Here is a 16,401-nt window from a genome sequence, read left to right as displayed (position 1 = left end):
AATTGGAGAAAAAGGTGTCTAAAAAGGCTCCTTAAAAAAAAAACCTGTTGCCATCGAGTTGATTCCAACTCATGGCGACCCCATGTGTTACAGAGTACAACTGCGTTCCATAGGGTTTTCTTAGCTGTACCCTTTGCAGAAGCAGATCACCAGGCCTTTCTTCTGTGGCCCCACTGGGTAGGCTCAAACCACCAACCTTTAGGTTAGTCGTAGAGCACAAGCTATTTGCACCACCCAAGGACCTAAAAGAAGGTTTCTTGTTGCTGTTAGGTGCTGTTGAGTCAGTTCCAACTGACGGCAACCCTATGTACAACAGAATGAAACACTGCCCAGTCCTGCACCATCCTCAGAAGTATTGTTATATTTGAGCCCATTGTTGCAGCCACTGTGTCAGTCCATCCCATTGAGTGTCTTCCTCCTTTCCACTGACCCTCTACTTTACCAAGCATTATGTCCTTCTCCAGGGACTGATCCCTCCTGATAACATATCCAAAGTATGTGAGACAAAGTCTTGCTGTGCTTGTTTCCAAGGAGCACTCTGGCTGTATTTCTTCCAAGACAGTCTTGTTTGTTGTTCTGGCAGTCCATGGTATATTCAGTATTCTTCACCAACACTGTAATTCAAAGATGTCAATTCTTCTTCAGTCTTTCTTATTCATTGTCCAGCTTTTGCATGCATATGAGGCGACTGAAAATATTATGGTTTGGGTTAGGCACACCTGAGTCCTCAAAGTGACAGCTTTGCTTTTTAACACTTCAAAGAGGTCTTTTGCAACAGATTTGCCCAGTGCAGTACATCGTTTGATTTCCTGACTGCTGCTTCCATGGGCACAATAATGAAAAAGAAGATTGAGAAACGTTTGCCTTAGCACTGTTGACATGTGGGCTAGATAAGTCTTTGTTGTGGGGGCTGTTCTATGTGTTGTAGGATATTTAGCAACATTCCTGGTCTCCAATCACTAAAGGTCCCTGTCCCTTCCAATTTAATAACCAACAATGTCTTCAACTCAATTCTGACTCATAGTGACCCTGTGGCTACAGATATTGCCACGTGTCTCCTGGGGGGAAGGCAGAATAATCCTTGGTTGACAGCCACTGGCCTAGAGGAAGGATTTAGAGAGCTGGAGGTTCAAGGGACTGGTGTGGAGACTGCCAGGACAGGGTCTGGCCTGGAGCTTGTGTTCAGTTAGGCCTGCCCAGTGAGTCATTGGTGAACTGTGTTCAGAAATTGTGGGAACTCATGTTGGAAAGGTAGACTGGGGTACTGACTGAGAGAGCCTGTAGTAAGTCCCTAGGTGGCACAAACCCTTTGCACTCTACAGCTAACCCACCTAGCAGTACTAAGGAAGAAAATCCTGGAGATCTGCTTCTGTTAAGATTACAGCCAAGAAAACCTTATGGAGCAGTTCTACTCTGTAATGCGTGGGGTCACCATGAGTTGGAATGCATACTGGATAGCAACTAATAACAACAATACAACTATAACAATTCACTTCTCCATGTGATATTTCATGCCCTTAGCTTTGCCATTTTTTCTACTTCACCAGAGACAAATATTGCCCCCCTTTTATTCATGCTTCTTAACTGCAGCTTTATTTTCTCTCTATTTTGAGATCTCCTCCTTTTATTCGTATGTCTCATTCCACTGTTCTCTAGCTATTGCTTTTGTATCTCTCTATAGCAAGTTTTTGGCCTCTGGAGCAGAGCGTGTTAAAAATGCACGCTTCTGGTGGGGGGACATCAGCCATACCAAACAAACACCCTTGGCCCTCGTGCACTCCGCAGGGCTGAGAGAGAGGGATCACCTTGAGGCAGTGTTTACCAAGCTCCGTGGGTAATTCTTATGTACTGTAAAGTCTAGGACCCCTCACCTTAGAATTGACCCAAAATACTGAAGAAGAGAAAAAAAAGAAACGAAAAAACCAAACCTGTTGCCGTCGAGTCGATTCAGACTCATAGTGACCCTATAGGACAGAGTAGAATTCCTCCATAGAGTTTCCAAGGAGCACCTGGTGGATTCGAACTGCTGAACTTTCGGTTAGCAGCTGTAGCACTTAACCACTACTCACCCGATAATCCTTGTTGCACATCTGAATGACCTGAGAGTATTTGATGCCTACACCTCAGTGTAGACTGATGGAATGTCTGGGGTGAGGCCTGAGCACTGTAGTGGGCTTTATTGTGGTTTTATTTATTTATTTATTTTTATTGTGCTTTAAGCGAAAGTTTGCAAACCAAGTCAGTCTCATAAAGAATTTATATACACCTTGCTGTATACTCCTAGTTGCTCTCCCTCTAATGAGACAGCACACTCCTTCCCCCCACTGTGTGTTGTTTGTTTTTAAAGCACGTTTTCCCAATGATACTGCTGTGTACCCCTGCCCTCATCTGTCCACTTCTTGTGGTTTTCCTTCCTAGGGTTAGATGGTAGCACCCCTGCCTTTGAGAGGGAGCGACTCATTAATCAGTTCAATGATCCCAGCAACCTCACCACCTGGTTGTTCCTTCTCTCCACTAGGTGAGTGGAACCCAAAAGGGGAGGTCCTAGGGGGTGTATTCAGGGCAATTGGCCACATGGGCAGGGACCCCAAAGACTTACCCAAGTTCAGTCAGAACAGGTCTGCTGTTCTGCGTGGGGACCAAAGGGAGGTTTCCATTGTGTTAGAAGGGCAGTCGTGATAGTGGCATGAAGTTCTTTGAGACCTTCATTAACAATGAGCATAACTTGCTTTTCTCTCAGGAGTGTTCTGAAGCTTAGACCAGTGTGATGAACGTGAAGTGCTTGAAAAAGTAGGAAACAATATAACTGTAAAGCCTGGTGGCGTTATTTGTCTCATGCCAAGCAGCTAAGGCCTATGCTGCATTCTGCCATCACAGTCCCTTTGGCAGGGTATGAGCCAGTTGTTCTCCAAAGCTGTTGGACTAAAAACATCACCTGTGTGCAGAAGTTTCTTCTTGCCAAGGGACAGTGGCTCTAGGGCTAGGACGTGAGGCCTTACTTGTTACAGAGAGGCAGAGAGTGGGTTTTCTTCCCAAGCTGGTAGGCAGTTCTGTGTTGGATTTTCAGGGCACACCTCAGTGCTTGAGGAACATACAGGATAAAGAGGGTAATGTTGGGGTAAGAGTCACAGTGGGCAAGCCGATTTAAAAACCATCTTCAAAACAAAAGGCTCTATGATTGTTGACTTGTATCTTAAAGGGCTGGATGCTTGGGTGTGAATCTTATCGGTGCCAATCGAGTGGTGGTGTTTGATGCTTCCTGGAACCCTTGCCATGATGCCCAGGCAGTGTGTCGGGTATACCGTTATGGCCAGAAAAAGCCCTGTCACATCTATCGTCTTGTGGCTGACTTTACCCTCGAAAAGAAGATCTATGACCGTCAGATTTCCAAGCAGGGCATGTCAGGTGGGCCATCGTCCTAGCTCAGGGAGAGGCACATCTATATAGGCTACCATCCTTACAGTATCAATGAGGGGATGGGGGGAGGACATGGGAACACAGGCCAGAGGGCTTTGAATCATGAAAAGTCAGCAGTTCTCCCATCTCATTCTGATTCCCAAAACAAAACTAAACCTGTTGCTGTCAAATTGATTCATAATGGCCCTATAGGATAGAGTAGAACCGTCCCATAGGGTTTCCAAGGAGTGGCTGGTTATTTCAAAGTGCTGACCTTTTGGTTAGTAGCCGAGCTCTTAACCACTGCATCACCAGGGCTCCATTCTGAGTTCAGTGAGTGCTTAAGAGAGGGTGACCTCTACTTACTGAAGGCAGCTTTTATGATTAGAGCCAAGCTGGTTATGCAGGTTTTTTTAAATGATGTCTCCATTTCCCCAGGGCCTCAGTTCTGGCCTTTGACATTCTGATATGGGGTGCCCTGAGGTGGTTTAGAGACCACCAAAAACTGCCCTTCGCCCAGCGGACCTTTGTACTTGTGTTTTTTGCAGTCGTCTTTGCCATCTACTGACTTTCCCTTGTCTTCTGCCTTCTAGACCGGGTAGTGGATGATTTGAATCCAATGCTGAACTTCACCCGGAAGGAGGTGGAGAACCTACTACACTTTGTTGAGAAGGAGCCAGCACCCCAATCATCCTTGAACATAAAGGGGATCAAGGAGTCAGTCCTGCAGCTTGCCTGTCTCAAGTACCCTCACCTCATCACCAAGGTGAAGACCTGGTGTCATGCAGCCCCCAGTGGGGCACTCTCTGTCAGAGGAGGCTTCTCTGGCAAACTCCTTTCCCTCCATTGAGGTCTTGTTTTATGCAGGCAACTTGGACTCAACTGGTTCTTTTCCTTTCCCCTGATCCCCCATCCTCACACAAAGTCCGAGTGCTGAGCTCAGCCATGTGGAATAATTTGGCTAGTGTGAGTTTTCCTAGCAGAAATGGAGGGGAAAGTCCTGAAAATGCAGTTCATTACTTCTCTGAACTCTTCCCCATCCTTTGGGTATGGAAGGCAGGCTTAGCTTATCTGAAGCTGGTACAAAGTTAGCGTTGTGAATTATGCTCTCAACAGTAAAAAAGGAAACCTGCTTGTGTGTCTGAGCCGATGTTTTGCTAGCACTGCAGACATCTTTTTCTTGGTTTCAAAGTAAAGTTCACTGCGCATCAGTCATGTTGGCACAAATATTGGTAATTAAATCAACATCCTCATGTGTCCCCAGGAGCCTTTCGAGCATGAGTCATTGCTTCTTAACCGAAAGGATCACAAGCTGACCAAGGCCGAGAAAAAAGCAGCCAAGAAAAGCTATGAGGAAGACAAACGCACGTCTGTCCCCTACACCCGCCCATCATACGCACAGTATTACCCCGCCAGTGACCAGAGCCTGACCAGCATCCCTGCTTTCAGTCAAAGAAACTGGTGAGTCACCGAAAGGGGAGGCTCTGCACCTGGACCAAGCTCAAACCTCTGGACTATTTTTTTTTTTAAACAAAAGGAGAGCCTACAACTTATGCTTTGGCTGCTGTGAACTAACAGGTCCTGTTCTTGGGTGAGGTACTGAAGCCATTCAGCATCAATGGAGTTTTAAGTGGCTCTGGTTTTTACTGCACTGGCTGGAGGAGTGAGCTGCTGGCCTTGTGACTCGGGAGGACTCCTCTGGACCCTGGGGGTTGGGGGGACATAGCTTACCCAAACACAGAGGCCCAGCCCCTCCGCACAGCTGCCTCCTACTTCTAGTACCTTGGCCCTAGACCTTGCCTTAGCAGTGAGGTTCAAGGGTGAAAACAGATCTTCTCTGGGTCTTGGATTGCAGTTAGAAAATTCAGCTGCTCCTAATGGGAGTTCACTCTGTGACTGTGCCACAGTCCTGGGTAGAACATCTCTTGTGTACAGCTTCTTAGATTTGTTCAGAACCTGAACAGAATGGAAGTTGACTGCAAAGCAGTAGGGAGAGGGGCTTTTTAAAAGAAAATACAGATGTTATCTATGTTTGTTTTTTCTTGTTTTGAGACAAGGTGCCTCACTGCCCTCACTCTCTCACTTAATAACCAGATAGCTGCCTGACTGAGTGTTGGGTGAGAAGGGGTCCTCACGTGTACCCAGAAAGACCTGGTGGAGCTCTCTGTGACTGTTTGGCCTCTCTGGGGATTTGAGAGTCCACAGCGTCCAGGGGGCTGCCCAAAGTGGCCTATGGCAACCTGAGAGCAACAGCAAAGTGTAAAGTGTCTTCCAGACTTCAGTCAGCTGAGGAAGAAATGGTCAGCTGACTTCAGAAAGCTTATAGACACCTGATTTCAAAAATCTTTAGTCAGGAGCAGCTTTTTCAAGGTATCAACAGTGAAATTTACAGTGAGGAGTGTGTTGTTGGCGTGGTGTAACATTTCAGCATGTGGGCCTAGGATGCAGAGCCAGAGCCCAGGCTGGCTGAGGAACCGTGCCGTTTAGAAGGCTGGCCTTTGTGCACAGTGCTCTGGTGGCTGCTGCTATGTGGTGGTCATGACCAGAGAGGCCCTCTGAAGACTGGCCAAGCAGGAGGCAGGGGGAGCCTGATGAAACTAATGCAGAGGAGAGAGAGGTGCTTCCATCACTTATTGAGACTTAAGGTTGCAGAGAGAGTAAAGGTGGTTAAAATTTTGGGATATGAGGTCTCTCAAGATCACCAAACACATCATGCGGCCCTTTTTCCTTGAATGAATGGGAAAATTCCACCCATTTGTTTTCAACTTATCATGCACTGTGGCCTGAAGAACTTTTCTTTCCTGATCATATGTTCGCATCTTCCTGGTTTCCCTGCAGGGTCTAATAATTCCTAATGTTGTTGTTGTTAGTTGCCACCAAGTCAGTTCCGACTCATGGTCACCCTGTGTGTGCAGAGTAGAGCTTCTCCAGAGGATTTTCAAGGCTGTGATCTTTTGGAAGCAGATCACCTGGCCTTTCTTTCAAGGCATCGCTGAGTGGGTTTGAACCGCCAACCATTCAGTTAGTGATTGAGCACTTAACGGTTTGGGCCACCCAGGGACTCCTAATGTAGACAGTTTAAATTCTAGAGGAGCATATATCTCCTGACATCTCCAGAAAGTTGTTATTCCACAGACATTGGATTCTACTTAGACTCTACCTTTCTTTCTTGGTCCTGCCCCTAGTCTTTTTTTTTTTTTGAATTGGCCAGACTCCGCAGATATCTTCTATCTCTCTCCTTTCTCAGAAGCAACTAAGGATGTAAACTGGGGAATCTGAAGAGACTCCATAGCCTTTAGAGGCAGGGAAGTGAGGGCCGTTCTGCTGATCTCTCTTAGTGTGCTTGTCTTTCTCTCACAGGCAACCAGCACTGAAGAGTGATGAAAAGCCTGTGGCCAGTGTGCGTCCTGTGCAGTCCACCCCCATCCCCATGATGCCTCGGCATGTCCCACTGGGAGGCAGTGTAAGCTCTGCCTCCAGCACAAATCCAGCTATGAACTTCCCGATCAACTACCTGCAACGTGCGGGAGTCCTCGTGCAGAAGGTGGTCACCACAACAGGTCAGGGACTCCTGGATTCTGTTCCAGGGGCACTGTCTTGGTTTTAATTCCTTTGTTCGTTCAGGAAGTATTTATTAAATACTTCTTGCATTCTAGGCCTTACTACACTTGGTGCTGTAGGTAAAAATAGAGAAGACAGCAATTCCTATCTTGAGGAATTTGCATTTTAGTGAAATAGTTCCAGAATAACACAGAATCGAGTTTTCTTGCGTGTGGTGTGTGGGATAGACTCTGAGCACTACAGGGATTGCAGAAATGTCACTGGGACACACAGTTGGTCTCAGAAGGTCTCGTAGACACGGCGTGAAGTTCTGAGCCCTGCCTGACTGGGGTCAGTTGGGTACAGGGGCCAGGCCAGCCATCCACCTCCCTAGTCATTAGAAGACCTGGATGTCAGTTGCTTCTTTCTTAGTGAGTTTGGTGTGGGTTGAGCATCATCCCACCCAGAGCCTGGAGGTGGGTCAGTAGATCCGAGCAGCCTATCCACTCCTGTGGTTGCTTCTGTGACTCAGGGTGATTGGGAAGGAAAGCATTTCATGCTCCTGTTTTTTATCTTGTTATTTAGAAATATTCGTGATATGCAAATTTTCATGAAAATCTTTTAATTGATTTTGCTGAGTGTGAAAATAATTCATTTCCATTATAAAACATTGGAAATGAATAAAAAGAAAAGGAGAGCCTCTTCTAATCCCACTTTTCTGCTGACTCTTGAAAATGCTCATCATTCTTTAGGCAGGCATTCGGGAACACCGGCAAGGAAGAGAGTGAGGCTGTTTTTGGAGCCTAAGTGGTGTGAAGCAGATATGAGCAAGTGGTTTAGGGAGAAGGAAATACATAGAAATAATCATTCGAACTAAAGTTATTTCCAAACCAAAAACGATGTGTTTTTCATCAAATCAAGGGATATCAATCAGAAAGCTGATCAGGTTTCTTAAAAGTTATTTGGTTTTATAATATTCTTTGTTTAGACAATTGTGAGAGGTCCTGCCTTCTTCACCTGTCTTGGGTCTGAACCTCTGGCCTACTGAGAGGCTTCTAGAGAAACTAGTGAGGAGCTGAAGTGGATGTAGAGTTTGTATTTCCTTTCCCTCCTTCAGTTGGTCCTGTGTAATCTAAATTGGAGATCTGTGTCTTCACTAGATATTGTTATTCCCGGACTAAACAGCTCCACAGATGTACAGGCAAGGATTAATGCTGGTGAGAGTATCCACATCATACGTGGGACGAAAGGTGAGAGCCTAACCGAGGGGCCCATTCCCGTCCTGCCTTTGCTTGAGAGTGCTGATCTGGGAAGCTGAATAATACGTATGGCTCAAGCTAGAGGGGAAAGAGGAATCAACTACACGAATGTCACATGTGGGGGAGGCCTGAGAAAAGTACCTTTCTAGTTGCGCAGCAGAGTTGGGTTGGGCCCAAAGGCTATCAGTCAGTGGCTTAGAAGAGGGAGTTAGGGCTCCTGAGTTCTTATATCTTCCCATAAGTTTTATGGAGAATCTTAGAGTGGGGATGGCTGAACACAGGAAGATGGAAATTGGTGGGCAAGAACTATGGAATCGCTTATATGCCAACATGTATGTTATTGTGTCATCTTTACCTGCTTGCAAGGGGGGAGGGTGTTTCCCAAATAGGAACTGTACTGTGTGGATGGATTAGTACACATTGGTTCCATGATAGAATTTTTGAACGTGGTAATTTAAAAAGTCCACATCTGCCTTTGGCCTCCTTTTAGAGGAAGATGAGATTAGTGGAATGAGAAACCTGGAATGGACAGTGTTAGAACACAAGCTAGGCCCTTCTTTCATATCAGCCTTTAAGCCCCATCACTTTGTGAGGTTCCCTGAGGCCCTTTGCTTAGTAAGGAGATTTTTCCCCTAGTCATTCTTGAGGCAAAGAACCTTTAGGCCCAGGGATAGGAGGACACACGGAGAAGATCTTAACCAGTTCCTTTATTGAGCTCTTCCTAGCCTAGAGCCAGGCTGGCAAACTATGGCACACAGGCCAAACCCAGCCTATTGCCCATAGTAACAGCCTGTGAGCTAAGAATCATTTTTCTATTTTCCAATGGTTGAAAAAATTCAAAAGAATAGTATTTTGTGACATGTAAGAATTAAGTGAAATTCACATTTCAGTGTCCATAAATAAAGATTTATTGGTACACAGCCATGCCCATTTATTTATACATTGTCTGTGGCCTGCAAAGCTGAAAATATTTGCTATCTGGCCCTTTAAAACAAAGTTTGCCAGTCCTCCCCCCACCCCCACAAACTATTGCCCCAAAATAATCTTTAAGCCTTAAACCAAAAATATCCCCTGAAGTCATGGTAAAACTGAACAATAGTTTAGCTTAACTAGTAAAGAATGTCTGCCTTGAGCATTGTGCTCTTTCAAGATCTATCTAAATGGGATCAAGTGGACAACAGCGACTGGAAAAATTAAATAGGAAACTTAGGGGGCAGTGAGTTTATATAAATGGGGGGGACAACTCAGAAAAGGAGGGTGAGAATTGTTACACAATTCGAAGAATGCAATCAATGTCACTGAATTGTACATATAAAAACGGTTGAATTGGTATATGTTCGGCTGTGTATGTTCTCAACAACAAAATAAAGCAAAAAAACAAAGTTTGCCTACCTCTGGCCTAGAGGCAGCCCTGAAACACCAGGAGATTGATCAAAAGACACACTCCAATACCTAAGGGAAGGTGGGTTAGTGCCTTGTCAGAATGAAAAGCAGGTCTTGAATTATTCCTGTGGTGGCAGAGAGGGTACTGAGACAATCTGGCTCCTTCCTCCCAGTTCCAGAGGAAGATCTTTAGGAGCAGCAGGGCCAGAGTACCTGAGAGCAGAGGGCCCAGTTTACTCTCATTGGCAGCACTCCCTTTATTTTCTCCATCATATTTAACCCTTCTCGATGTTTTCTAGTGTAACCGTCTATCTCCCGTCTACAGGTTAAGCTCTAGGAGACAGGGTCCTTATCTGTCTTGTGTATTCTTGTACCTCCAGTGCCTGGTACATTGTAGGCATGCAATCAGTGTTTGTGGAATGAATGAATAATTAAGGTTCCACCTTTGGGAGAGGGCTTGAAACCTAATTTTATAGCATTGTCCCAGCCCACAGTGCCAGGCCTGGAATTTCCCAGGGTTGGCTGTGTTGCCTGTCTGCTTCTAGCAGTTTCCTCGTGTTTCTCCTTAGGGACGTATATTCGCACCAGTGATGGGCGGATCTTTGCTGTCCGGGCCACTGGCAAACCAAAAGCCCCTGAAGATGGTCGGACAGCTGCCTCAGGTATGGTAATTTCTACTTTCCATTGACCTACACAGCAATTATTTTTGTTTGATTTGTAATTAATTAATTATTTTGTTGTTGTTGTGATCCATAGGGTTTTTTTTTTTTTCTTTTTTAATTAATTTTTATTGTGCTTTAAGTAAAAGTATACAAATTGGGTCAGTCTCTCATATAAAAATTTACGTATACCTTGCCATACACTCCTAATTGCTCTTCCTCCAAAGAGACACCACAGTTCTTCCCTCCACCCTCTCTCCTCATGTCCATTTGGGTAGCTTCTGGCCCCCTCTGCCCTCTAAACCCCCCTCCAGACAGGAGATGCCTACACGGTCTCATGTATCCACTTTATCCAAGCAGCAAGTTCTTCACCAGTCCAATCCCAGTCTGAAGAGTTAGCTTTGGGAATGGTTCGTGACTTGGGCTAAGAGAAAGTCAGGGAACCATAGCTTCCGTGGTCCCTCCAGTCCCAGTGTCTGACCATTAAGTCTGGTCTTTTTACAAGAATGTGAGGTCTGCATCCCACTGCTCTCCTGTTCCCTCAGGGTTTCTCTGTTGAGTTCCCTGTCAGGGCAGTCATATGTTGTGGCTGGGCACCATCTAGTTCTTCTGGTCTCAGGCTGATATAGTCTCTGGTTTACGTGGCCCTTTCTGTCTCTTGGGCTCATAATTACCTTGTGTCTTTGGTATTCTTCATTCTTCCTTGCTCCAGGTGGGTTGAGACCAATTGATGCATCTTAGATGACTGCTTGCTAGCGTTTAAGACCCCAGAAGCCACTCTCCAAAGTGGGATGCAGAATGTTTTCTTAATAGATTTTATCATGCCAGTTGCCTTAGATGTCCCCTGAAACCATGGTAATTAATTCATTTTTTGAATGGATAATGTGTACATGGTTCAAAATTCAAAAGGCACAACAGGGGGTAAAGTGAAAAGTAAATTTTCCTCCCACCGGGACCCCAAGCCATCCATTGAGCCTCCCTGGAGGTACAGCTCTTACCAGCTTGTTTTTGCACAAGTGGTACAGGGATGTGTGTGTGCATAAATTTTTTTGGTATTTTTTAAAAAAATGGTAGCATCCTATAATATACTTTTTTGTCCTTTTTTCACTCATCAGAATATCTCAGTCCTTGTTCCTTAATCCTTTTAGATGTGCCCTGTTGGAGGTTTGCACAGGATGCTGTAGAAGGGTATAACACAATGTCTTAGCTAGGTCTCTGTTGGTGGACACTTAGATTGTTTTACTCCACTGTTACTGACAGTACTGTTTCACAGACGTGTGGGTCTCTCTATAACATAAATTCCTAGATGTGAGATTTCCAGGTCAAGAGTGCTATACACATAGCACATTAACAATGTTAGGAACTCTTGCCAAATTTCTCTCTATGTAGTGGTTCTAATTTATTCTCCCACCACCATGGTATGAGAGCTAGACAATTACAGTTAATGGAGATTCCCCTACACACAGACAAGTTGAGGAAAAAACAGCACTGTGAGCACCCATATACCCTGAACTTAGATCTGATGATTGTTAACATTTTTCCATTTTTAATTCATATGCCTCCCTCCTCTCTCCCTTCCTCCCTTTTTATTGTTTGAGCCATTTGTACATTGAAGACAGCGTATCATTTTATCTCTAAATACTATGGCACTCTGCATCTCCTATGATTAAGGACATTTCCCCCCAACTACAACACAGTTATCACACTGAAAAAGTAAACAACAGCTCCCTAGCACCTAGTATCCAGGCAATGCTCAGATTTCTCCACTTGTCCCAAATGTCTTCCATAGCTGTCCATTTTGTTTGTTTTTTAAACTAGGATGGACTGCTTTTTCATGTCATCTTTCTTTTTCACTCTCCATGGTCACTCACCGCCTCCTGCCCCTAGAAAGAGCCTGACTAGTTAAAAGAATGATCTCTTAGCGTGTCGTATCCATCATCTCACAGCATTCACAGAGACCTTGGAGTTTGACAGATCAGGAAACTGGGCTGCAGGGAAATTACAAGTCTTACCATGAATAGATGTGTTTTCTAAATCAAAAAAGAGATGCATAATCTGAGAAAGGATTTCTTTATTTGTGACTGTGAAAGATTGATTGGATAGTTCTATTTGGATGTTAAACTAGAATTTTGAGGAACACAGGACCGGATATTTTTTTTTTTTAACGGAATTTTTTTCTATATCCTCCTTCTCTCCCTGGCCATTCTGGTTCTCACTTAATATCTACATTCTGTTCCCAGGTTCTCAGGGGCCTTCTCGTGATTCCACAAGCAACGGCAGACACAGTGCCTCATCACCCAAAGCCCCAGACCCTGAGGGGCTGGCCAGGCCCGTCTCTCCTGACAGCCCAGAGATCATCAGTGAGCTCCAGCAGTATGCAGATGTGGCTGCTGCCCGGGAATCCTGTCAGAGCTCCCCCGGCACCAATGCCACCCTGCCTGGCCCCCCAGCCCAATTGGTGGACAATAGCGCTGGTCCGGGGACAGCTCTTGGGACTGAGCCTCGACTTGGGGGTCATTGCCTCAATAGTTCCCTCCTGATGACTGGCCAGCCCTGTGGTGACAGGCACTCAGTCCTGGACTTAAGGGGCCACAAACGAAAGTTGGCCACACCACCTGCTGCCCAGGAGTCAGTCCGCCGACGATCCAGGAAGGGCCATCTGCCAGCCCCCGTGCAGCCGTATGAACACGGGTATCCAGTTTCTGGCGGGTTTGCCATGCCACCCGTCTCCTTAAACCATAACCTCACCCCCCCCTTCACGTCCCAGGCTGGGGAGAACTCCCTATTTATGGGCAGTTCTCCCTCCTACTACCAGCTGTCCAATTTGCTGGCAGATGCTCGCCTGGTGTTTCCAGTGACTACTGACCCTCTGGTGCCAGCAGGCCCCGTCAGTTCCTCTTCCACGGCTACCTCAGTCACTGCCAGCACCCCCTCCTTCATGCTCAACCCCTCTGTGCCAGGGATACTACCCAGCTACTCACTCCCATTCTCACAGCCACTCCTTTCCGAGCCCAGGATGTTTGCGCCTTTTCCTTCCCCTGTCTTGCCCAGCAGTCTTTCGCGGGGCATGTCTGTCTACCCAGGCTATATGTCCCCACATGCAGGCTACTCAGCTGGTGGCCTCCTTCGGTCCCAGGTGCCTCCGTTTGATTCTCATGAGGTTGCCGAGGTGGGGTTCAGCTCCAATGACGATGAGGATAAGGACGATGACGTGATAGAGGTCACTGGGAAATAGCTGAGGAGCCCCTCCCCACCTTACTCGGGGTCCTCAGCAGGTTGCCCATCAAACTGGAAGGCAGTGATCTGGGCTCTGCGCTCTGAGAATAGGGTACTTGGCAGGAGGGAAAAGGGAAAAAAGGAAGAGGACAAAGAAGAGTGGTTGACCATAGTAGCAGTACTCTGTTGCTGTTTAACAAAAGAGGCAAAAACCCAACAGAGCAGCAATAGCAGGGAAACAGGGACCCAAATAGTGACGGGGGGGGGGGCAGGGCAGCCTGCCTCTCTTCCTGCCTGCCTTGCTTACGCTCTCTGCTTGCTTGCTTGCTCATCTGAGTGTAGAGACCCACATCCCATTTCTGTCTTTGGAATCATTCTCTCCCGAGAGATCTGCCTTACTGGGTGACTTAGCTTGGCCTGGGGAGGGGAGGGAGGGTGGGAGAAAGAGGGTGGGCAGGGGAGCAGACTGAGATTCCATGTGAAGTGGGGTCTATTTAGGGGGTGGGAAGGAAGCAGACCAGGTATATGTGTTTGTGTGTGCGTGCGCATGTGTGTGTGTATGTTTATGTAAGTATGTACATGTATGTAACAGGCCAGGGTAGAAAGTGGGAGGGGAGGGGAGGGAGGGGAGGGATTAAGGGGGAAACTTGAAAATGAGTTTATCTTTTTTAAGTGGAAATCAGAGCATGGTGGTTCATGGCAAGTATTCGTTTGAACTTCAGGGTGAGCCCAGGAGAAGAGCCATGGAAACCACAAGTTTCCTTCTAGTTGAGTAAAGAGAAGGCCCAGCTAACCCAAGTCCCTGGTTTTCAGAGCCACATTTATTTTAAAATTTGGAGGAAATCATGAGAGAAAACGGGCATTACCAATCTCTGTCTCTTTCCCCAGTGGCTGTCTCTGAGCAGCTCTCCCTTTCCAGGGTGTGAGATTGTCTGTGTGCGGAGGCCGGGAGGGAGAGTACTGCCCTGTGTGAGTGAGTGCCTGGGAGTTGTAGCTGGAAGAGACATTCTTCATGGGGATGGAACTGAACTCCCAACTGCCTATCCTGATGGCTTTTCCTTATCCCTCTCTTTCCCTCTTAGAGAGCTCCATGTTAATTTATTTCTAATGGACAATTATTTATTATTTGGATTTTTCATGTATCTTTTTTTGGCGGGGGGGGGCGGCGAATCAGGGGTAAGGATGGTAGGAGGGGAGAAGTTTTAAGATATTCCAGGCCCCATAGCTGCTGGTAAAAAAAAAAAACCTAGGGTGGATGATGACTTGACTAGGGATAGAAAGTTAGATTTGACCAAAGTTTGAACTAAACAATTGCGTTTTGGGGAGATGGCCTCATAAGAAGATCAGAGAATCCTGGGACTGGGTGGTTAGTGGGAGTGAAGCTCCTCCCACAAAGACAAAAACAAATTTGGAGCTGTGTATCCCTGGAATAACCCTAGAGGCAGGTTCTCTATACTTAGTAGTGAAGCTGGGGAAAGGAATCTACTGGGTTGAGGGAACAGACTATTGATTTCCTGTTGGAAGATATCTTGGCCTCCCCAGCCTATCAGATGATCGATGTGTGTCTGGTGTCTGCTACCTCCATCCTCCACAGAGGAGCCCTTTACATGTAGGAGCCCTAAGTCTTGATTTTTCTTAACACATCAGTCATTCTGGGTCTCCCCTTTCTTGTTGATGCCAGGGGGTGGGACATCTAGTCCTTAAGCATAAACACTGGCTGTCTTCCTACTGGCTTTCTTCCCTTGCCCTTGCCCCACTACTGAGACTTTGTTCGGCAGGCATGCTTCATGGTGAACAAGGTTTGTTTGGCTTTAGAGCTTTACCACCTACTGGGGATAACCTGTCTGGGAAGCTGCTGCACTTGCCCCTTCCCAGCCCAGGAGGCAGCCTACCCAGTAGTAGCTGCTTCTACAGCTCTTTGACCAGCCCCTATTTGTATTGTTGGAGGGTCTTGACATACTCCTGGGATATTGTCCCCAGAGAAGAGACAAGGAGATGGCTGATGGGGTGTGTGCGTGTGTGTCTGTGTGCTGTCCAGTAACACCAAAAGTGGAACTTACGGAGCTTTCTTTCTCTGTTTTCTTAACCACCCTGTCAGACCCTTAACTGCTACTCATAGAAGCCTTACATCCACAGTTTAGCTATGCAAATTACTTGTTTAATTAAAAAATAGCAGTTTGAACCAGTGCTTTCTTTCTAAGATGCATCCTAAGGATGGAGGGTGATGGGATTCAGTTGGAGAGCTCTCAGGGTTAGTCTGGTACATAACAGTGAGCTAGTCTGGATCTCCGGTCTACAGAGCACACTCACAACCTGGACTACACTGCTTTAAGGCCCTGGAACACTGGGATCCCAGAGGTGTGTGTGTGTGTGTGTTTGTATGTATGTGTGTTTGTGTGTGTGTGTGTATGAACAAGGGAAGGAGGGATATTTCTGTGTTCACTTCTAGGAAGTCATAACAGCAGGCTCTGAGGATCCAGAACCCTTCCCAGCAGGGAACAGAAACCAGTCACTGCATAGAGGGGCTTTTGAAATTGCCAGGAAGTGAATGGGTATTCTGAGAGGCCCACTCTCTACCCGGTGGTTCCAGGGGCTGGGTTTTCCTTCAGCTTGGAAGCGGCCATAATTCTGGGAGGCTGACCTGGCTAGAAAAGGCTTTCTCTGATATATGCAGTTTGTGTGTGTGTGTGTGTGTGTGAGAGAGAGACTGGGGGTTGCGGCGGGGTTGGGGGGAGGTGGGGGGGTGTGGAAACATGGGATATTGGAGTGCTACTATTTCCATGTTTGGGGATTTTTGTTTCATTTTTTAATGAACCTGAAAACACTTCCCTGACTTTTCTGCTGTCTCTGTGTGCTGGTAGGCAAATGTGCACGCACATCGAACATGAACGAGTGTGTGAGGGAAGCAGGAGATGGCTCAGAACCTAAGAACCATGTTTTAGGTTTGA

The 16,401-nt window shown here is 46.4% G+C and overlaps 1 protein-coding gene across 6 annotated transcripts in view; it reads left to right on the top strand.

The window, feature by feature from the left end:
* RAD54L2 (RAD54 like 2) overlaps positions 1–13,875 on the top strand; it is a 126,992-nt gene extending 113,117 nt beyond the window's left edge. For all 6 annotated transcript variants that reach the window (XM_064274455.1, XM_064274453.1, XM_064274454.1 and 3 more), the window contains 8 exons: positions 2,419–2,518; positions 3,200–3,405; positions 3,990–4,162; positions 4,661–4,857; positions 6,757–6,956; positions 8,097–8,186; positions 10,148–10,240; positions 12,478–13,875. In XM_064274455.1, the coding sequence (XP_064130525.1) occupies positions 2,419–2,518; positions 3,200–3,405; positions 3,990–4,162; positions 4,661–4,857; positions 6,757–6,956; positions 8,097–8,186; positions 10,148–10,240; positions 12,478–13,472 (2,054 nt within the window). In that variant the 3' untranslated portion in view covers positions 13,473–13,875. The remainder of the gene's footprint in view (positions 1–2,418; positions 2,519–3,199; positions 3,406–3,989; positions 4,163–4,660; positions 4,858–6,756; positions 6,957–8,096; positions 8,187–10,147; positions 10,241–12,477) is intronic.
* The last annotated feature ends 2,526 nt before the right edge of the window (positions 13,876–16,401 follow it).

This window comes from Loxodonta africana, chromosome 22, assembly GCF_030014295.1.
Source record: "Loxodonta africana isolate mLoxAfr1 chromosome 22, mLoxAfr1.hap2, whole genome shotgun sequence".
Lineage (NCBI taxonomy): Eukaryota > Metazoa > Chordata > Mammalia > Proboscidea > Elephantidae > Loxodonta > Loxodonta africana.
The sequence above is the reverse complement of the archived record's forward strand: the minus strand, read 5'-3'. Positions and strand labels throughout refer to the sequence as shown.